Genomic DNA, 22,959 nt, shown 5'->3' with positions numbered 1-22,959 from the left:
AGGGGTAGAGAGAGAGAGAGAGGGAGACACAGAATCCGAAGCAGACTAAAGGCTCTGAGCTGTCAGCACAGAGCCCGATGCGGGGCTGGAACTCACGGACCGCGAGATCATGACCTGAGCCGAAGTCGGACGCTTAACCGACCGAGCCACCCAGGCGCCCCCATATTTAACTTTTAAAAATACATACTACAAAAAACAAAACAAAACAAACTCCATGGCTTTAACAATTATTTTCAGTCAGATAAGAGGTATCTCTTGTTCTTACAGTCTTTGACATCTAACATGTATGTAGTTAAATCATAAGCACTACACTTTATTTGCTTCACTTACACCTGTGCTAAGCACTTTACACATGCCCTTTCTCTAATCTCTCTACAGTGCTGTAAAACCACCTTTATCTTAAAATCCAGCAGGGCTTTTACATTTTAGAAGCTGTTTTCCCCACACTGATATTATTTTGAAAAGCATAAGAAACCCCAAACTGAGATCTTTAAGACCAGAAAACTGTCTTTACTTTTTTTTAAATGTCACTTTGTAAATACAAACAAATTTTATTCTTGGTTATTCCTCCAAATCTCAGAAACACTGCTGCATTTAGGAATTCTAAGCGGACACTAGGAATACACTCAAGATTACCAGAACCCAGGAAAAGCACATAAGAGTGGTATTTAACAAAGTGCATTGCATGATGGGTATAAGATCTGAGCTGGTTATCTGTTGTAGAATGGCCTCAATAGGCAAAGAAACCAGTATACTTAAGAATGAAAAACTGGGGCGCCTGAGTGGTTTAGTTGGTTAAGCCTCCAACTGTTGATTTTGGCTCAGGTCACGATCTCATGGTTTGAGACTGAGCCCTGAGTTGGGCTCTGTGCTGACAGTGCAGAGCTTGCTTGGGATTCTCTTTCTCTTTCTCTCTCTCTCTCTCTCTCTCTCTCTCTCTCTCTCTCTCTCCCCCTGCCTCTCTCCCACTCACGCATGCTCAGATTCTCTCTCTCCAAAATAACAGACATTTTTTAAAAATTTAAAAAATTTTGGTGAGATGTAATTCATATATGATGAACTGCACATACTTGAAGTGTATCGTCTGGGAAGTTTTGATGATTGTATTTACTACTGAGGCAAAACTCTTCTGAGTTCTGTGAATCATGAGATTTTGTCAGTGTGGCTGGTAGGCGCAGGTGCTTGTACTGGCCTGTGGTGCCAACCACTGTTGCCCCTAATCCTTTGGGATGGTCCTCTCTTCAGCCTCAAGTCGTTTCCTTGCATGAACGCACTGACTGGTACTCAGCTGAAGACTCTAGGAGGACCCTCTGCAGCTCTCCAGAGCTCCTGTGCAGCTTTCACCTTTCTACAACTCTCTCCTGTGAACTCCGGCTGTTTGGGTCTCTCCAGACTCTTAGCTCTGTGTCTTCAACTCAGGGAGTCTGCCAACCTCTGCCTGGATTCCCCCTTCCTGCACCGCAACGTGGAAACTCTCACAGCAGTGGGTTGGGACAATCACGGGGCTCAACTGCATTTACTTCTTACCTTTCAGAGATCACTGTCCTTTGTTGCCTGATGTCAGTGTCATAAAACCACTGTTTCATCAATTTTGTCACTTAAAAAACTTGTCTCAGGTGGGAAGGAAGGTGAATCTAGTCCCTGCTATTTCATCTCAGCCTGAAGTGAAAGCCTTCCAATGGTCCTTACATGCCACTGACTTACATGCTCAAGGGAGAAATCTGGGACTCAACCCTGACACCTCTCTTTCCTCTCTCGTGTCACACAGGCAATCAATCAAGACTTTGTCCTAAATTACTCTCAAATTCAATGACTTCTCTCCCTGACCACTATCTGTACCCTGGTTCTAGGTATTAGTCTTGGCTACTGCAATGACATCCTACTTGGTGTCCCCAGTTCCCCTCCTGCCCCCCTCCAAACCATTCTCCACATGGCCAGAAACTGAATGTGGCTTGTTTAAGCCCTTCAGTGACTTCCCAGTGTTCTTAGGATAATATCCAAAATCCTTACTACAACCTGAGAAGTCTTACATGATACAGCCTTTGTCTCTCTCAGCAGTCACTGTCTGAACTCCAGGCATATTAGCCTTGTCTTTCAGTTCTGCAAAGGCACTATGCTCCTTCCCTTTCCTTCACTCAATTTCCTTCATCTCCCTTTCCTTCACTCAATTAACTCCAACTCATTCTTCATACTTAACTATCTTTTTCTCAGGAGAACGATCACTGCCCACTTGACCCCTGCCCCAGAGTGTAGTTAAAACAATTTTTCAGCAAACAATTATTTGTGTACTGCCTTTTCTACTAGAATGTTAGCTGTGTGACAGCAGGAACCATCTCTGTCTTATTTACTGCTAAGTCCTTGGTACCTAGCACAGTACCCTGAAAGTACACAATAAATATATGCTGTATGAATGTGAGATAATAAAAAATTCTCTGCCCCTGCTTCCTGGCACAGGGCTCCTAAAACTCTTGTGATTTCCTAAGTGGTACGAACCCTAGGAGCATCTTTTGTTCTAATATTTAAGCTTTGACCCTAGCTCCTGACACAGAGTTGCTAAATTCTTAGGCACTTCCTGGGCGATAGCAGTGTTTTTTTGTAACGAGGTGACTCTTGGTGGGTTCCTGTATGGGGGCTGCTCATAAGGTCAAGCCATGATTAGAATCTTGGGATTTTCATTCATACCACTATCCTGTCCAGAGATGGAGAGGGCTGGAAATGGAATGTGATTAAATGTGATTAAAATTTCCACAAAAATCCCCAAAGTACAGGGTTTGGGGAGCTTCTGGGTTGGTGAGCATGTGGAGGTGCTGGGAGAGTGGTTTGTCTGGAGAGGGCATGGAAGCTCTGTGCCCTTCCCACACATCTTGCCCTACGTATCTCTTCCAGCTGGATGTACATCTGTACCCTTTATCATACCTTTCTATTATAAACTGGTAAACAGTATGTAAACTGTTTTCCTGAGTTCTGTGAGGTACTCCAGCAAATTAATCAAACCCAAGAAGGAATTCGTGGGAACATCTAATTTATGGTTGATGATCGGTCACAAGCACAAGTGACAACCTGGACTCGTGACTGGTACTGAAGCGGGAGGGAAGGTACTCTTGTGGGACTAAGCCCTTACCCTGAAGGATCAGACAGTATCTCTAGGAAGTCAGAATTGAGTTAAACTGTAGGACACCCAGCTGGTGTCAGAATTACTTGGTGTGGGGGAAAAAAAACCCCACATATGGTGTCAGAAGTGCTGTGAGTGACAGGAATGTGAGAGTAAAGGAGCAACCCAGGAAGAGTTAAGAGTCAGTTTTCCTTACACAACAAATTAAATGCTATGTCTTAAAATCACAGAATTTTATTTTAATGCTAGAAGAATCTTAGGGGTCTTCTAGTCCAACAACTTCATTTTTCAACTGAGAAAACTGATACCCAAGGTCACACAGCTAAATTAATGATAAAGGGAACACTAAGTAATAATAAAATCTAAAATTTATTGATAGCTTACTAGGTGTCAAACACTATTCTATACATTTTTCTTACTGAGCTAAAACTTTTTTTAAATGTTTATTTATTTATTTTGAGAGAGAGAGAGAAAGAATGTGAGCAGGAGAGAGGGGCAGAGAGAGAGGGAGAGAGAGAATCCCAAGCAGGGATTCTCAATGCTGACAGAATAGAGCCCAATGCAGGGCCTGATCTCATGAACTGAACTATAAGAGCATGACCTGAGTGGACATCAAAAGTTGGATGCTTTACCATAAGAGACTCTTAAATACAGAGAACTGAAGGTTGATGGGGGGGGGGGGGGAGAGGGGCAGGGGCAGAGGGGAAAATGGATGATGGGCATTGAGCAGGGCACTTGCTGGGATGAACACTGGGTGTTGTTGTATACAAGGGATGAATCACAGGAATCTACCCCCAAAACCAAGAGCACACTGCACATACTGTATGTTAGCCAATTTGACAACAAATTATATTAAAAAAAAAAAAAAAGTTGGATGCTTAACCAACTTAGCCACCCAAGTACCCCTGGAGCTAAAATTGCTTTAATGTGAAATTTTTAACTGTACATTTCAATGGCATTTAGTATACTCACAATATTGTGTAACCTCCACCTATATCAAATTCTAAAACATCTGCATCACTCCAAAAGAAAATCTTGTATCCATTAAGCAATCATTCCCCATTTCCCCCTCATCTCCTGTCCTTTCTCCTGATTGGCAACCACCAATCTGCTCTGTCTCTATTGGTTTATCTACCCAGGATGTCTCATATAAATGGAATCATACAACATGTGATCTTTTTGTGTCTGGCTTCCTGGTTAGTACAATGTTTTTGAAATTCATCCACGTTGTACTATGTATCAGTACTTCACTTTTATGGCTGAATAATATTCCCTTGTGTATATATACTATATTGTGCTTCTTATCCACTCATCTGTTAACAGACATTTGGCTTGTTTCCACCTTTCACCTAACATGAATAGTACTGATACGAACATACAGGTACAAGTATTTGAAGTCTTGTCTTCAATTCTACTGGGTATATATCTAATAGTGGAATTGCTAGGTCACTAATTCTATGTTTAACCTTTAGGGAACCACCAACTTTCCACAGTGGCCACATCATTTTACATTTCCACCAGCAATGTATGAGGGTTCTAATTTCACCATATCCTTGCCAGCACTTGTTATTTTCTGTTTTAAAAAAAACTATTTTTGGGGCGACTGGATGGCTCAGTCGGTTGAGTGTCCAACTTTGGCTCAGGTCATGATCTCATGGTTTGTGGATTCGGGCCCTGCATTGGGCTCTGTGCTGTCAGCTCGGAGCCTGGAGCCTGCATCAACTGGCTGCTCACAGATTCTGTGTCTCCTTTTCTCTCTGCCCCTCCCCTGCTGTGCTCTGTCTCTCTCTGTCTCTCAAAAATAAATAAATGTAAAAAAAAAAATTTTTTTTGAACTATTTTTATTATAGCCATCTTAGTGGGTGTGAAATGATATCTCACTACGGCCATGATTTGCATTTCCTTAATGACTAATGATGTTCATCTTTTTATGTGCTTATTGACCATTTGTGTATCTTCTTTGGAGAAATGTCCATTCAAGTCCTTTGCCTATCTTTTAATTGGATTGTCTTTTTGTTGTTGAGTTGTAAAAGTTCTTTATATATTGTAGATACTAGCCTCTTATCAGATATATAATTTACAAAACTTTTCTCCCATTCTGTGGGTTGTCATTTCACTTTCTTGATAATGTCCTTTGATGCACAAATGTCTTTAACTTTAATGAAGTCCAGTTTATCTATTTTTTACTTTGTTGCTTGTATTTTTGGTGTCATATGTAAGAATCTGTAACCAGATCCAAGGTCATGAAGATTCATACTGGGCATTTTACAATCATCATCCAATCTAATCCTCTCAACAACCTAATAAGATATTATAATTAACTCCATTTTAAAGACAAGGAAAATGAGGTTAGAGAGATAACTTGTCAAATTTCAGTAAGTATTAGAACAAGTCTGTTTCTAATGTCCAGGCTCTTACAATTCCCAAGCCAGTTTTTCTCTCCATACTCACAACATGGCATCTTGCTTCTTTAAAAGGGGAATGAGGGACAAGACAGAAGTTATGGCCTTTTTGTAATTTAATCACAGAAGCAGCATTCCACCATTTTTGCTGTCAGTGGATCCAGCCCACAGTCAAAAGAATAAGATCATGCAAGGGCATAAATACAAACAGCAGGGATCAGAGAGACCATCTCAGTCTGCCTACCACACCAGAGTCCTGTTGTAACATCACATATCCCTCCTGGGTGATCTTCTCACTAATGGCTTTAACTAGAATTTATAAGCTTATGATATTCAAAACTCTATTTCCTGAGCACTAGATCCACATATTTAACTATCTCCTGCATATGTCCTCCTAAATTGACTATACATACCCTTAAACAACTGAACTCTCCCATCTTTCTTCTCAAAGGTGATCTTCTTCCTATATTTATCCAAGCCAGAAACCTGAGTCATTTTTTTAAAAACTGAAATATATCTGACAATATAAGTGTGCAAATTTAAGGTGTACACTAAGAGTCATTCTTGACTCCTCATTCTTACTGACCAGAATTCCCTGACCCCAATATAACCAATCAATCACTAAGACTTTCCATTCTACTAACTCAGATTTCTAGGAGCTATCCTTCATTTTCCATTTCCACTATCTTAGTTCAAGGGCTTACCATTTTAGTCTGGCTTATTAAAGAAACCTAATTTGTTTCTCTGTCTCTACCTTATTCCTTTTATTACCAATCCATCTTCTACCGTGTTGGCCAAGAGGTATTTTTAAGAATGTAAATAGGATCACACAAAATTTCCCATATGCTCCCATAATGATAACGACACTTAATAGTTTTTAAGCACTTTTTAAGTGCCAACACTATGCTAAGGTTTTTATAAACAATATTGTGTCAAATCATAAAAACAACACTCTGAGGTAAAAGCCCTGAAAGTGTAGTCAGGAAACTCCTAAGGATCCTAGGGATCGCTAAGCATCTTTCAGGGAGTCCATGAATCCAAACCTATATGTACAATACTAAGATGCCTTTTTCACTCATTCTCTCACAAGTGACCAATGAAGTTTTCTAGAGCTTACCCAACATATGAAAGCAGAAGCAGATATGAAAATCTTTTTTCAAGCTTTTATCAAGCTGACAGTAAAGAAATTGGAAAAAATACAAAAATGCCACACTCTTCTCAATATTTTTTGTGTGGAAAATAGTTATTCTTCATAAAAATGTTATTTATGTGAATATGTAATGGATTTATTCCTATTTTAAAATTCATTAATTAAAAAAAATTTTTTTTAGGGGCACCTGGGTGACTTAGTTGGTTGAGTGCCAACTAAGTTGGCTCAGGTCATAATCTCACCGTTCATGGGTCTGAGCCCTGCATCAGGCTCTTTGTTGACAGCCTGGAGCCTGCTTCAGATTCTGTGTCTCCCTCTCTCTGCCCCTCCCCTACTCATGCTCTGTCTTTCTCTGTCTCTCAAAAATAAATAAATGGTAAAAAATATTAAAAATTAAAACATACAATTTTTAAGAGAGAAAGAGAGCACAAAGGGGAAGAAGGGCAGAGGGGAAGGGGGAGGACAATCTTAAGCAGGCTCCACACTCAGTGCAGAACCCAATATGGGGCTCAACCCCACAACCCTGGGATCATGACCCGAGCTGAAATCAAGAGTTCGATGCTCAACTGACTGAGCCACCCAAGCGCTCCCATTAATAAATACTTTTAAATTTTCTCAGTTTTAATTTCTGCAACAGTAAATATAGACCTAACCCCCACACACAAGAGCTCTTTGGGGTCACCATGAATTTTTAAGAGTTTAAAGAAGTCCATGGGGCACTTTGGTGGCTAAGTTGGTTAAGCATCAGACTCTTGGTTTTGGCTTAGGTCATGATCTTGTGGTTTCATGAGTTCAAGCTCTGTGTGGGGCTCTGCATTAGCAGCACAGAGCCTGCTTGGGATTCTCTGTTTCCCCTCTCTCTGCCCCTCCCCACTTGACCTGTCTCTCTCTCAAAATAAAATAATAAACTTAAAAAAAAAAGTCCTGACTCCAAGAAGTTTGAGAACCACTGTTCTAAGGTTATTATCTCCATTCTACAAATGAAGAAACTAGGGCCTAGAGAGTTAAGTAACTTGCCTAAGTGGTAGACTGAGGTCCATAATAAATCTGTATGACCCCCAGAACCCAAGCTCTTAATCACTATATTGCTCTCACCTGTTAGCTATTTATCATCTGGCTCCTACCTACTTATCTCCAAGTTAATGTTCTTTCCCTTATATTATTCTCAGGCCATCATTTCTTTCTACTAGCCTTAGTTTCCTTAAATAAGGCCCTTCTTAAGCTATATTTTGAAAAAGCAATTCCTACAAGTTGTTCACTACAATAAGACAGTATACTCTCCCAAAGCTTTCTTTAAACCAAACTTATACTTTTCAACCTATCAAATACAGATATAATTCCTTGGATCTGACTTAAGAACTTCTTAAAAACAAATCTCACAAAATATCCACAGTGATGCCAATGATTATACTAATTTCCCAGGGTACATGTTTGGAACCATGAAACAGGGACTTAAAGTCATTGCTCACATGTTTTACTTTAGTTACAATATATTCATTTCTACAAAAGGCCTAAGAACTGAAAAAGAAAAACTATGCTGGACAGTGAGCCACTGAAGATTGTGTATAGTGCTTCAGTGATAACCTAAACTTTCACAACAAAGATGCCCAGACAAACTCTTTTTCCTCAGGCATCTTCACAGCCATGCAGTTCCCTCGTCATGTTGGCTTTTCTTTCTAGATGACTGGGGAATGAGACAAAGATTCATTTTCCCATGATGTAGTTCCAATCCCCATGAAGTTATTATTTTTTTTAATGTTTAAAACTATTTCTCAGAAGAAACCTATCTAGTAGACTCCACTGTTTCTAAATATAATCCACTGCACAGGGTAGATTGCCCATTCAGGGTCAAACTGTAAGGTCTATAAGCACAGCCCTCATCTAAGTCATTCATTATCCAGCTGAAATCAATGGTTCCAGTATAATTCCCTATGGTTTCCACATCCCACCCAAACAACTTTTCTCTATTCTAGTAATTCTCCATTGCTTAGATCTTCTATTTCCATTTTATATGATGAATTCACTCTATATTTCTTATATCACTACCCATAATGGTTTCCACACACATACAAAAGGATGTCTTCTGCTTATATATTTAAGTGGTACCCAAGTTTTAATTACTAACGTGAAATTAAAATCTTCCTTATCCTTTCCTTTCCAATTCTAAAATAATTATACACATCAACTCAGTTATTCGATCACTATGCAAGTTTTTTTGTCATATAGTGCCCAAGTTAGTCAACAGTTAAAAATGCTTTGGTTTTTCAAGAGAAGTGGTTTTCCAAGGACTTTCACATGACAAGTGATAACACATTTAAAAATGCACCACTCAATAAGGTTTTCAGAAAACTTACACATCAAATCAGGAAGCCAGTGAGTTGCAGAAAACATACGTTCGCTTTGTCCATTTGAATTTTTTCCATTATGTAACCAATAATGATAGTCTGGTATTCTCGTGAGGAAGAAGTAGGGGAAGAAAAGAATTCAGCCAGCCCAAGTCACACTATTAATTTAATATTTATTTCTAAGATACTGCAGCTTTGACATTATCACAATCCAAATTAAAATGACAGGGGTGGCATTAACAAAAAAGGAAAATACTGCTAGACTGAACTACACTAAAATTCAAAACTTCTGTTTAAATTGGAGAAATATGAATATGGATTATATGTCAGATAATCATATTCTATTATGTCAAATTTTTTGAGTGTGTTAATTATATGGCAGATACATAAGAGAACATCCTCACTCTTTTAAAATAGTACTGAAGTATTTATGAGGTGTCATAGTGTCTGCAGCTAGCTCTCAAACAGTTCAAGAATAAAACAATAAACTTAAAATTATATGTGGAAAAACAAAGCAAATGTTAAACGGTGAATAGGTGAAGGGTATCGTAAGTATCATACTATTCTTGAAATATTTTAAAGAGATTTGAAACTTGACAAAATATAAAATTGGGAGGAAAAAACAAACTTCGGTTCATTAAAATATACCATGAAGAAAATCAAAAGGCAACCCCCATGTTTATAGCAGCACAATCAACAATAGCCAAAGTATGGAAAGAGTCCAAATGTCCATCGATGAATGAATGGATAAAGAAGATGTGGTATATATATACAATGAAGTATTACTCGACAATCAAAAAGAATGAAATCTTGCCATTTGCAACTACGTGAGTGCAACTGGAGGGTATTATGCTAAGTGAAATTAGTCAGAGAAAGACAAAAATCATATGACTTCACACATATGAGGACTTTAAGAGACAAAATAGGTGAACATAAGGGAAGGGAAACAAAAATAATATAAAAACAGGGCGGGGGACAAAACAGAAGAGACTCATAAATATGGAGAACAAACTGAGGGTTACGGGAGGGGTCGTGGGAGGGGGGATAGGATAAATGGGTAAGGGGCACTAAGGAATCTACTCCTGAAATCATTGTTGCACTATATGCTAACTAATTTTGATGTAAATTTTTAAAAATAAAAAATAAAATTTAAAAAAAATTAAAAAAAAAAAAGACAGAAAATCAAAAGGCAGGGGCACCTGGGTGGCTCAGTCAGTGGAGTGTCCGACTTCAGCTCAGGTCATGATCTCACGGTTTGTGTGTTTGAGCCTCACGTCCGGCTCACTGCTGTCAGCCTGTAGCGCAGAGCCTGCTTCAGATGCTCTGTCCCCCTCTTTCTGCCCCTCCCCCACTTGCGCTTGCCCCAAAAATAAAATAAATATTAAAAAAAAAAAAAAAAGAAAATCAAAAGGCAAGCCATAGAAAGGAATATTTTTTCTTTTTCTTTTTTTTAAAGTCAACATTATTTTTATTTTTTTCAATATATGAAGTTTATTGTCAAATTGGTTTCCATACAACACCCAGTGCTCATCCCAAAAGGTGCCCTCCTCAATACCCATCACCCACCCTCCCCTCCCTCCCACCCCCCATCAACCCTCTGTTTGTTCTCAGTTTTTAAGAGTTTCTTATGCTTTTGCTCAGAGAGGAATATTTGTAATTTATGTAACTGACAAGAATGCATATCTGGGATATGTTAGCAATACTTGCAAATCAATTTTTAAAAGACTGACAATCCAATTTTTAAAGATGGACAAGAGATATGAAACACTTCACTGAAAAGGTTATCCAAATGACCAACGAACATATGAAAAGGTGCTCAACCTCATTGATCATTAGGGAAATGCAAATTAAAGATACAGTGAGATGCCATTCTACCTATTAGAATGTTTAGAATTTAAAAGGCTTGAGAATATGCCTGTTAATAAGGATTTGGAGCATATGAAATTGCCAATGAGCTTGTAAACTGGTATAACCATTTTGGAAAACTGTTTGGAAGTAGTATCTATTAAATCTAACCATATCTATACCCATAACCCAGCAATTCTACTCCTAGTTATATATACAACAAAAATGCATATACCAAATAGGGGCATATACCATGAATGCTCAGAGTATTTATTTATAATTACAAAAGCTGGAAGCACTCCAAATGTTCATGGTCAGCAGCTTGAAAACATTGTGTTGTATCCTTGCAGTGGTATACTACACAGTAATGAAAATAAATAAAAGAGACCAGACACAAAAGAGTATGTAACTTGTAATTTCAGTTACATACAGTTCAAAAACAAAATTCTTTCACGATATTATGTAATAGTGCTTGCCTTTGGGGAAGGGGCAGGTAGTCACTGGAAGAGGAATGAAGAAGGCTTTACATAGTAGAAAGATTCCATTTCTGTCTCTTTTTTTAAGTTTATTCATTTATTTTGAGAAAGAATGAGAGACGGAGCAGGGGAGAGGCAGAGAGAGAGGGAAAGAGAATCCCAAGCGGGATGCAGAGCCCAATATGGGCTGGAACGCATGAACTGAGAGATCATGACCTGAGCTGAAATCAAGAGTCAGAAGCTCAACCAACAGAGCCACCCAGGTGCCCCAGAGAAGTTCCATTTCTTCATCTGTTCTGGGTTGTGGCTACATGGAAATACTAATTTTATGAACATTCGTTAAGCAGTAAATTATAATTTATGTATTTTTCTGTATGTATATTATACTTCCATTTTAAAAAGTTTATTAGGGGCACCTAGTTGGCTCAGTTGGTTAAGTGTCTGACTCTTGATATTGGATTAGGTCACGATCTCGCAGTTCGTGAGTCTGAGCCCCATATCAGGCTCTGCGCTGACAGCTCAGAGCCTGCTTGGGATTTTCTCTCCCTTTCTTTCTGCCCCACCCCACTAGTGCTCATGCTCTCTCTCTCTCTCTCTCAAAAATAAATAAATAAACTTAAAGAAAATTTTTTAGGGGTGCCTGACTGGCTCAGTCGGTTAAGCGTCTGACTTTGGCTCAGGTCATGATCTCATGGTTCGTGGGTTCGAGCCTTGAGTCAGGCTCTGTGCTGACAGCTCAGAGCCTGGAGCCTGCTTCGGATTCTGTGTCTCTGTCTCTCTCTGCCCCTCCCCCACTCACACTCTGTCTCTCTTTCTCAAAGATAAACATTATAATTTTTTTTTTTTAAATATTTTTTTCAACGTTTTTTTATTTATTTTGGGGACAGAGAGAGACAGAGCATGAACGGGGAGGGGCAGAGAGAGAGGGAGACACAGAATCGGAAACAGGCTCCAGGCTCCGAGCCATCAGCCCAGAGCCCGACGCGGGGCTCGAACTCACGGACCGCGAGATCGTGACCTGGCTGAAGTCGGACGCTTAACCGACTGCGCCACCCAGGCGCCCCTATAATTTTTTTTTAATATTAAGTAAAATAAAAAGTTTATTAAAGAACAAAAATTGTCACAGTGGAATTTTTTTAAATTTTTTTTTAATGTTTATTTATTTTTGAGAGAGACAGAGACAGAATGCAAGTGGGTTAGGGGCAGAGAAAGAGGGAGACACAGAATCCAAAGCAGGCTCCAAGCTTTGAGCTGTCAGCACAGAGCCCGACGCGGGGCTCGAAGTCACCAGCTGTGATGTGAGATCATGACCTGAGCTGAAGTCGGACGCTCAACCAACTGAGCCACCCAGGCGCCCCTGGAATATTTTCATAGCCTGAATCTGAGGTCTCATTTTACTTCCCAACCGAAGAGCTGCAATTTCATTTAAGACTGACATACACTCAAACAGGTCTTTGTTCCTACTGAGTAGTTAATACTAAGAAATATAGTTTTCTAACTACAAGAAAGAAGGGCTGAAAGCATACAGGTGGACAAAATGTTGGTCAATGTTGGCTTATGAAAAGATGCCTCTCTGCCAATTAGGTCATCTCTTGCCCTTGACCCAGCAAGTTACTACTCTATTTATTCCCAAATTTCTACTTTCGGAAGAACATGCTAAGGATGGGAAATGAAGTATCACAACTTTCTCCTTTCTATATGTCACTTACTTAAAATGACCAATTGTCATTAATGGATCCAGTCATTTTTATTTAGAAACAGTCCATAAAAGAGTTTAAGTTTTTAACTGCACAGGAAATCAAGAGATTTCAAGTAACTTTCAAGTTAACTATAATTTTGTTTCTAGAATAATTTTTCTCTATTTTTTAAAGTTTTTCAAGGCGCCTGGGTGGCTCAGTCAGTTAAGCACCTGACTTTTTGACTCAGGGCATGATCTCACAGCTTGTGAGTTTGAGCCCTGTGTTGGGCTCTGTGCTGACAGCTCAGAGCCTGAAGCCTGCTTCAGATTCTGTGTCTCCCCCTCTCTTTGCCCCTCCCCCACTCACACTCTGTCTCTCTCTCCCTCCCTGAAGAATAAACAAACATTAAAAAAAATTTTTTTTTAATTAAATTTTTCTAAACAGAAGAGTGTTCGTTGTGGGCAATAAGGAAAATTCAGAAAATTTTAAACACAAAAAAAGTCACTCAAGATAACCATTAAAACATTTTTGGTGTATTTCTGGTGCTTATGGGACAGAATAAATGTCTCTTCCTCTGGGACAGAAAAAAACAAAACAGAGAAGATATTGGTATATTTCCTTCCCATCATCTGTCTACATCCATGTTCTTAAAACAAAGTAAAACAAAACAAAAAGCAAAAAAGATTTTAAAAAAACAACTTGATTTTGTGTTTTGTATTACATATAATGAGCAATTTTTATCCTTACATATAATGAGCAATTTTCTGTACTTAAATTCTCTTTAATACTTTAACATTTTTAACAGCTACACTGTCTTATACTGTGTAGATGTACTATAATTCACTTGGTTATTCCCTTAATGTTGAACTTTAAATTGTTTCACTATGTATATCTTCCCTACCTACATTTTGTAGGTAGTAGAATTATACAGAATGCTACTTTAAAACCAATCCCATCCAAATTAATGTATGCCCTGCTTTCTTTCCTCTATCCTTGCCTCCCTCTCCCTCCCCCCAAATCTGAAGAGAATAAAATACCACAAGCATTTTATGGTAAAATCCTCTTTGTGTGTAAAGCCATTTCAGAGGCAATGTTGGGTTTATAAAATAACTTGACTAATGGATAAAATATATGAATGCTTATAAACCTTAAAGGCAATTTGAGGCTTTATGTATCCTAATTTGTTAACCAAGGGAAGAATGAGAAATAATGGCATGTTTTATTTCCCATTATCATAATACATTTTTAAAAACAAAATACTTAAGGCTAAACTGACAATTTCTAATTATGAGGAATAACCTTGATCCCTTCAAAGTGGGATTTCTAGATTTTATACTGTATTACTACCTAAATAGGATGCCATGCTAATGACTATGGTGAATAGCAGGGCAGTGCCCAAAACAAAGAAAACAAAGATGAATTCCATTTGGTATTTGAGAAATGTGGATTACAGCACTGTCTTTAAGGTGCTTTTGAATCAAGTTCCCTGGCTTTATTTTTCAGGTTAAAATAATTTAAATTTATACCTTCTTGAATTTCCCTTTCAACAGATATAATTAAGAAACATTAAAAAAAAAAAGTTCATCTTTACAAGTGAAGACATAAACAACATTAAAACAAGACATTAGTATTTTGCCTACCAAATTCCAAATTAGCAGTGACTTTAAAAATTAAAATATGTGGTGTTCACAAGGATGTATGGGAAGTGCCTTTCTAGAAGACAATTTGACAGTGTATTTCCCTCTCTCTCAGAGAGCCCACAAACTTCCAGTTACATGTAAAATGCTGTCTTCACTTCTGGGAGGAACTGACCCTGTTGCTGATATAATCCAAATATAGCTGTAATTAATAGACGTATCAACATCAAATATTTGGGGCCGATTACTGTTACTTTAAACATAGTTCTTTATTTATGAAGTATAGTTGACATATAATGTTATATCAGTTTCAGGTGTACATCACAGTGATTTGACAAGTCTATACTATGCTCACCACGGTAAGTGCAGTCACCATGTTATTTCAAATTTAAACTTCTGAAATTTACTTCCAGAATCCAAAGATTTGGACCTCAACTATATATAAAGCCATACCAATTTCCTGAATAACTACAGGCAAGCTAAGTGAGTAAAACAGCACTACTGTGGAAGAAAAGTATACACAAGTAATTTATTCAACACAGAGGCCGATCACCTGCCAATGAGTACTGTAGAGGAAATCCACAAATCCATTTCTGAAGTTACGGATTCAGAACCCTGTTTCACATGTTGATTTCCCTGAGATAAAAATATCTATTCAAAACAGTACTTGTTGCCCAAACATTAGATAAGAGCACTGCTGTCACTCTACTAAAAACAGCCACCTATACAAATGGATGTTACTTATATCTAAAAAAAGATTAAGGTGCCTGCTTCCTAAGGGACCTGTAGAAGAGTTAGGTGATGTTTTTCTTTAGCTGGATCTCTCTCCTTCTTCTGAAGTCCCTGTAATTAGTCAGGCTCAAAGCATCACAGTAGGCTCTAACTTCAGCTTACCCCCTCAGGTCCATCCATCCAGTTACCTAGTGCTGGAAATGATACAGCTGAAACATCTCCTGCCAGTGTACTTCTCTGCATTCTCACCATTCTCACTGCCACCATTCATTCAAGCCCTCAAGTCTTCTTGCAGAACTCCCACAGTAGTTTCCAGCCTCCTGTCTCTACCATTCCATTCCATTCCATCCTGTGCACCAATGCCTCCTAACCAAGTGAACTCCCTACTCAGAGATCTTCAGTGAAGAATTTTTAATGACCCAGAAAAATGCTTAAGATAGAATAAATTTTTTAAAGTGCACAGGCTAAAATTATATACATATACTATAGTCTCAGTTATGTTAAAAAGCAAGTCTGTGTATATGTATGGGCACAAGCAGAAACATATACACGACATCCACACACAAAGAGAAAAGAGTGGGGCAAAAAAACATATCAAAATGTGAAAAGTGGTTACTGCATTGTGGTGAGACTATAATTCTTACTTTCTTTTTTATCTTTACAGTAACAGATTTATGGTAAAGTCTCTTTTAGCTAAGTGTCTTTATAAACCATCTATAATGAACACACAGTTAATGTTATAGCCATTAAAATACCTTTTAAAGTACTTTTCACATGTTCCCATTACCTATAAGCCTAACTCCTCATCCCCTAGAATTCAAGGTCCGCCTCAATCCAGCCCCTATCTCCCTCCTTGTTTTAGTTCTTATGGACCTTGATGTAACCTGGGCTTCTTAAAAACCAGATTAGATCACTCCCACCATCCCCTGAGCACAGCTGCTTCTCAAACTGTTTCGCTCTGAATATTCACTCCACCTGGAATATGGCCCCTTCTCACTCCCACCTAACAAGCTCCTATGTGTTCTTTAAGGTCTATTTTCAATGCTCCAGAAACAGCAAATACTACTACACCCCTTCCCCTTGTCCACAGCAGACAACACTAAGTTGTCTCTCTGACTCCAGGCTCCTTCTCAAAATCCTCAATTCTATGGCCCTAGACAATCCTTACTAACCAATCCATGTTAACATACAAAATGAAATATATCTGTCATTCCTGTAACAATCTAATATAATTGCCCTCTTCTCCCCTACCCCATAGGTCTTTGTACTCTTAACGGAGCTTATCTCCTCTACCTTCTATTAACAATCATTTACTTAATTGTCTTATCTCCTTTTCCTACTAGATTTTAATCTGTACAAGGGCAGTAATTATGTCTTATTTAACTTCACATCCCCTACAGAGCCTTGCACGAAGTTGGCACTCAAAGAGTCACTGAATACTCCATTCTTTTGAGATTATCTTATCACTCAAAATGGCTAAATATTTGAAAGTTTTCTTAAAACAATTAAATTCTTCTTGAAAAACAACTAAAGAGTCCAAGTTCATTTCCTCAATTTTAGCCAATATTCCCACCTTAACTTAATAAGACATTGTCTAATATCACACAGCAACCTGCAAGTTCAAAGGATAGAACAAGAGAAGCTGAGATGAGACAACTGAGCCTATTCTGAGGGAATTATGTCCAGATACAAAAGCTACTGAATTAAACTACCACATTTTTAGAATTTTTTTTCTACCAATCTCCTTAATCAAAAACAAAATATTCTTTCTGACGATAGAGAATCTAAAGGACTCTGAGCATCAGAAATATGTTGCTTTAAAAAGGGATTCAAAAAATAGGGAGATGAAAAGGAAAAACAAAAAGCTAAAAAAATCAAGCAAGGCATCAACAAAAGTTACGCAAATAGTCTGGTAAAGTCACAAGAATTTTTTACCTAAATCAGAAACCCAGCTCAAGAAATGGGAGCAGAGTTAAAGCTGGTAGTACAGTAAGACTCATGCTGCCATCTAGAGGTTAAAGGCGAGACAATTTTCCTCCTCAATCAATCAACTGCAGTTAATTTAACTTCTATTATAGAGGGAGACTGAACAGGCCTTACAAAGTAAGCCAGACAAATATCTCTGTCAGGCCACAAAGAAGAATATCCAGACTGTAAGAGTCAGTTTTGCTCTCCTTCTTTTCCTTCAGATTAAAATAAAAAATGTAAAGAACAGAGCTAACTGTGCTTTAGAATTTTATCTAGATGGGAAACAGTTTCTAGATATAAATGGCCATTTTTTCAAAAATAATATGCCTCGAGGATAGAGAAGTCTACTATACCACAGGATAGCTTGGAGGCAGAAGTTTTTCTTTGGTACTACCTTTGTTCTCCTCCTTATGATTTTCTTAATATTTTCTTTTCTCTAGCTTACCTTATTGTAGAATACAGTATATAAGACATATAGCATAAAAATATGAGTTAATTGATTTTATCTCATCAGTAAGGGTTCTGGTCAACAGTAGGCTAATAGTAGTTAAGTTTTGGGGAAGTCAAAGTTATATAGAGATTTTCAAATGCACAGAGGTTTGACACCCAAGCCCCATTATTCAAAGGTCAACTGTATTTCTCTAAAAGTACCAAATGAGCTTTAGAAACAAAACAAATTAACATGGGTTAAAAAAGAGAGGGGCAAGCCAAGAAACACTCTTAACTATAGAGAACAAACTGAGGGTTGCTGGAGGGGAGGGGGCGGGGCGGGAATGGGTTACACAGGTGATGGGTATTAAGAAGGGCACTTGTGATAAGCACCAGGTGTTGTATTTACGTAATGAATTACTAAATTCTACACCTGAAACTAATATTACACTGTATGTTTATTGGAATTTAAATGAAAACTTGGAAAAAAAAATAAAGCACTAATGAGCAAATGAAAATTAAAATGAAATTAAGAAGACAATAACACTGGGGCGCCTGGCTGGCTCAGTCGGAGGAGCACACAACTCTTAACCTTGGGGTCATGAGTTCAAGCCCCACATTGGGGTATAGAAATTACTAAATAAATAAACTTAAAAAAAAAGGGAAAACAATAACATTTGTAACATCAAAAAATAAAATATTTAAGAATTAACAAATAAAATGTAAAACTTATATTTCAAAAACTACAAAATATTATTGAAAGAAATTAAAGACCTAAGTAAATAGAAAGACATAGTACATTCAGTTATCATCTTAATATTATTAAGATGGGAATACTCCCCAAACTAATCTACAGATTCAATGCACTCTCTCAAAATCCCAGCTGACTTCTTTGCAACAAGTTAAAATTCCTATAGAAATTCAAGAGACCCAGAGTATCCAAAACAATCTTGAAAAAGAACAAAGTTGGAAAACTCACACATCCCAATTTCAAAACTTACTACAAAACTACAGTAATCAAATCAATGGGGTAGTGGCATAAGGACAGACATAAGATCAAGGAAGCAGAACAAAGAGTCTAGAAATAAACCCTCACATTTATGGCCAACTGATTTTTGACAAAAATGCCAAGACAATCAATAGGAAAAGAAAAGTCTTTTCAACAAATGGTGTTTGAAACAACTGGATATATCCACATGCAAAACAATGAATTTGGATCCCTACCTCACACCATATACTAAAAAATTAACCTAAAATGGATCAAAGACCTAAATGTAAGAGTTAAAACTATAAAACTCTTAGAAGAAAACACAGGCATAAATCTTCACAACACTGGATTAGGCAATGGTTTCTTAGGTATGAAACCAAAATACAAGCGACAACAACAAAAATAGATAAACCAGACTTAAACAAAATTTGAAAATTTTGTGCTTCAAAGGACATCATCAAGAAAGTAAAAAGACAACACACAAAATGAGACAGAACTTCTGCAAATCATATATATGATAAGTGACCTGTTTTCAGACTATACAAAGAATATCGGGGTGCCTGGGTATCTCAGTTGGCTAAGCATCCAACTCCTGATATCGGCTCAAGTCATGATCCCACAGTTTGTGAGTTTGAGCCCTGCATCAGGCTCTGTGCTGACAGTGTGGAATTCTGTCTCCCTCTTTCTCTGCCCTTCCTCCTCTGCTCACTGTCTATTCTCTCTCTCTCTCTCTCAAGATAAATAAACATTAAAAAAAAAAAAACCCTCTCACAACTCAATAATAAATATATCCAATTTAAAAATGGGTAAAGGATCTAGGGGCGCCTGGATGGTTCAGTCAGTTAAGCGTCCGACTCTTGGTTTCAGCTCTGACCATGATCTCACAGTTCATCTCACGCTGTCTGTCTCTCTCAAAATAAATAAATAAACTTAAATAAAAACAAATAAAAATAGGTAAAGGTTTTAAATAAACAGTTCTCCAAAAAAAGATATACAGCTGGTCAATAAGTACATGAAAACATGCTCAATATCATTAGTTATTAGTCAAATGTAATAACAATGAGTCTAAACAATAAGATACTACTTTCACATTCATTAGGATGGATAATAATTTTTTGAAGACAAAAACAAGTACTGGAAAGCATATAGAGAAATTGGAACCCTCATACACTGCTGGTAGAAATGTAAAATGGTGCAGCCAGTATGGAAAACAGTCTGACAATTCCTCAAAACGTCAGATGTAGAGTTATCATATGACTCAGAAATTCTACTTCTAGTTATAAGCCCAAGAGAACAAAGAGGCAAATCCACACAAAAACTTGTAAGTAAATGTTTATAGCAGCATTATTCATACTAGTCAAATGGAAGAAATCCAATGTCCATCAAGTAGGGGATAAGTATAATGTGGATAACCGGTGGATAAATATATCTATGAATGGAATATTATTTGACCATGAAAAGAAATTAAGTACTGATCCATGCTATAACATAAACACTGAAAATCTGTCACAAAGACCACATATTGTATGATTCCATTTATATGAAATATCCAAAATAGGTAAATTCATAGACAGAAAGTAGATTAGTGGTGGCCTAGACCTGTGGGCCTAGGGGGTAAATAAGGAATGACTGCTAATGGGTACAGGGTTTCTCTCTGGAGATAAAATGTGGTGATAGTTGCACAACTCTAAATATATTAAAAACCACTGAACTGTACAATACAAATAAGTGAATTGTATAATGTGAATTACATCTCAACAAAGCTGTTATGTAAAAAAGAAAAAAAAGAACAAACGCATCAGAGTCCCAAGCTTTAGCATTGTTTTAAATGGCATGATCCTTTGCTTTCCCACTTTCACATTCTATTTAAAAATATTTTGAATATAGCCATTAATTAGCTCATCTGCATGGACTACTAAAAGGATTCTAGCCTTCAGAGACAAGAGACAAAAATTTTTTAAAAGGTAACATGTGTTGAGAATCAGTGTTCAATAGGATTCACAATAGTTCCACTGGTTTGTTGTTGTTGTTGTTGTTGTTGTTGTTGTTGTTTTTTAAGATCTTATTTTTAAGTAATCTCTATACCCAATATGGGGCTCAAATTTACAACCCCAAGATCAAGAGTTGCATGCTCTACCGAACCGGCCAGGCGCCCCTAGTTCCACTGGTCTTAGTTCCAACAGTCCAAGCAAAGGACTGTTGAAAAGACTAAATCAGGATCATGTCCAGATAATAATAGTGATGGAGTAAAGTCCAAGTAGAAGATAAAACCAAATCATCACCAATAAGCTTCATCTTATTTTTTTACTACATGTGGTTGATCATCCAGCCATTAGAGGAAAAATTCCAGACATTACAAGACCTTTAAACAATACTTCTTATCACTAAAATTCCAACTATCCAGAAAAAACAATTTCCAGAGACTTCCACCTTTTCACTTTTAAGTCAATGGATTTCATTAGAGAAATTCCATCTTTTCACTTGAAGTCATCAGCAGTTATCATTCACTCAATCATATTTATTTGCATACTTACTATGCAAATTCTTTACTGTGCAAATACATGCACGTTTACTATATGCCAGGTACTCTAGAAAGACAGCTCAAATTATGACTCTTACCTAAAAGAATTATAATCAATCTAAGGGATTAAACATGTACAAAAAATCTCCCAAAGTGGTAGAAGTACTATACGAACGAAACAAATGAACTGTTTTAAGAGCAATTTAGGAGGCCAGGAAAGAGAGCTCACTTTTCAGATCAGGAATGAGAATGAAAGACTAATGAAAGGGGTAAATTTGGGTCTAAATAGTGAAGGACGAATAAAAGTTCTAACATTAGAAATAGGTCAGGGGGAGTTTTCTGAGAAAAAGGAATAGCATGGATAAAATTAAGAAGGGCAAGTGTTTCAGGAAGAGTGACTATTTCAAACAGGAACAGTGTATGGTGTTTTGGTAGAGAAAAAGTAAGTAAGCAAGCTAGACATTAAGCTAGGACCAGAGTGAAAAGGATTTTGAATGCCGTTCTAGAGTATGAATTTGACCACATGGTCAGTAAAGGACTACTAATGACTAATAGCAAAAGTCAAAAGAAACAAGTGATACGTTAGAAAAATTAATCTGATTAAGAGTAAACAAGATGGCCTGGAATGCAGTGGTTAAGAGGTAGGGAGACTGGTTAGGTGACTGCAATAGTACCAGCAAAATAAGAGGGATACTGAACTCAGAAAGAAGAGAAATAAATTCTTTATATGGCAAGGTAGTTTACAATTTTTCATATTTCTATATATTCCATGAGAATTTCATATAAATTAACTGCTCAAATGAAGCCAAGGGACTTCTATCATGACAAGCTATAAATGCCTACACAAAAAATTACTACACTCCCAAATCTCCATACCAAAAGGGTTATCTGAGACATAATCACATAACGAATCAAAGGGCATGGTTCATCTTCCAAAAGACACAATCTAGTTACTATCAACCCTAGAAGGTACACATTATTTCTATACTAACATTTAACAATGCCCTAGGGAAGTGACAAACAATCATGTTTTGAGGACAAATATTTTTTGCATTTTTTTTCTTTCCATCATCTTTATCAGTGCAGATATTTGCATGAAAACAGGATCACTGGTCCTTGGGGATTCATCAGTTCCTACTGCTTATTTTTCATCCATGTCATCCTCTCAATTAATGCAGGAAAGAGGATTGAGACATCGAAACACCAGATTAGGGTGTCAAGTAAATGTCAACCCTTAGAGTAGATGAATAATCTGTAAGGACAAAAAAAAGATCTTGTTTTTATGCAAATACACCATATATGATAAAACAAAGATTGACTATACCCAAGAAGTCCAATACATACCAATATAAATCTTTCCAATTCTAAATTTTAAAACTATTTTCTGTATGTCAGTTAATTTGTTGTGATCAGGGAAAATGACAATAAGTTGCAAAGCACTGATACAGAAACTGAAATAAGGCTGAATTTTGAACCAGAAAAAAATTCTGAAAAATTTCAGCTGTGCTCATGGGACTCATATAGCAGAAATGAGCATTTCTGTTTCAGAATTTTGGTTTAGTGCTTAAGGTGGCTATGTTAGGTGACTGCAAATCTCTACCTGCAGAGTCTTAAGTTTGAGAAATACAAACACTTAATAGTAATAATGTTTAACTATGTGGATCAAAAACTAAAA

General features: G+C 37.3%; 1 protein-coding gene across 5 annotated transcripts in view; it reads right to left on the bottom strand.

The window, feature by feature from the left end:
* Window positions 1-22,959, bottom strand: part of LIN52 (lin-52 DREAM MuvB core complex component) — a 110,108-nt gene that overhangs the window by 72,325 nt on the left and 14,824 nt on the right. Inside the window, exon 6 of one of the 5 annotated variants that reach the window (XM_019427137.2) lies at window positions 8,326-8,348. The exons of 3 other annotated variants lie outside the window; for them this stretch is intronic. In XM_019427137.2, the coding sequence (XP_019282682.1) occupies window positions 8,341-8,348 (8 nt within the window). In that variant the 3' untranslated portion in view covers window positions 8,326-8,340. Of the gene's footprint in view, window positions 1-8,325; window positions 8,349-20,082; window positions 22,537-22,959 lie in introns of those variants that run through there. One more of the 5 variants, XM_019427134.2, reaches the window with a different exon arrangement.

Source organism: Panthera pardus, unplaced genomic scaffold (assembly GCF_024362965.1).
Source record: "Panthera pardus isolate Hobbes unplaced genomic scaffold, ASM2436296v1 HiC_scaffold_24, whole genome shotgun sequence".
In the NCBI taxonomy this organism is placed as follows: Eukaryota; Metazoa; Chordata; class Mammalia; order Carnivora; family Felidae; genus Panthera; species Panthera pardus.
Note: the sequence above shows the minus strand (reverse complement) of the source record. Positions and strands in the feature narration are given on the sequence as shown.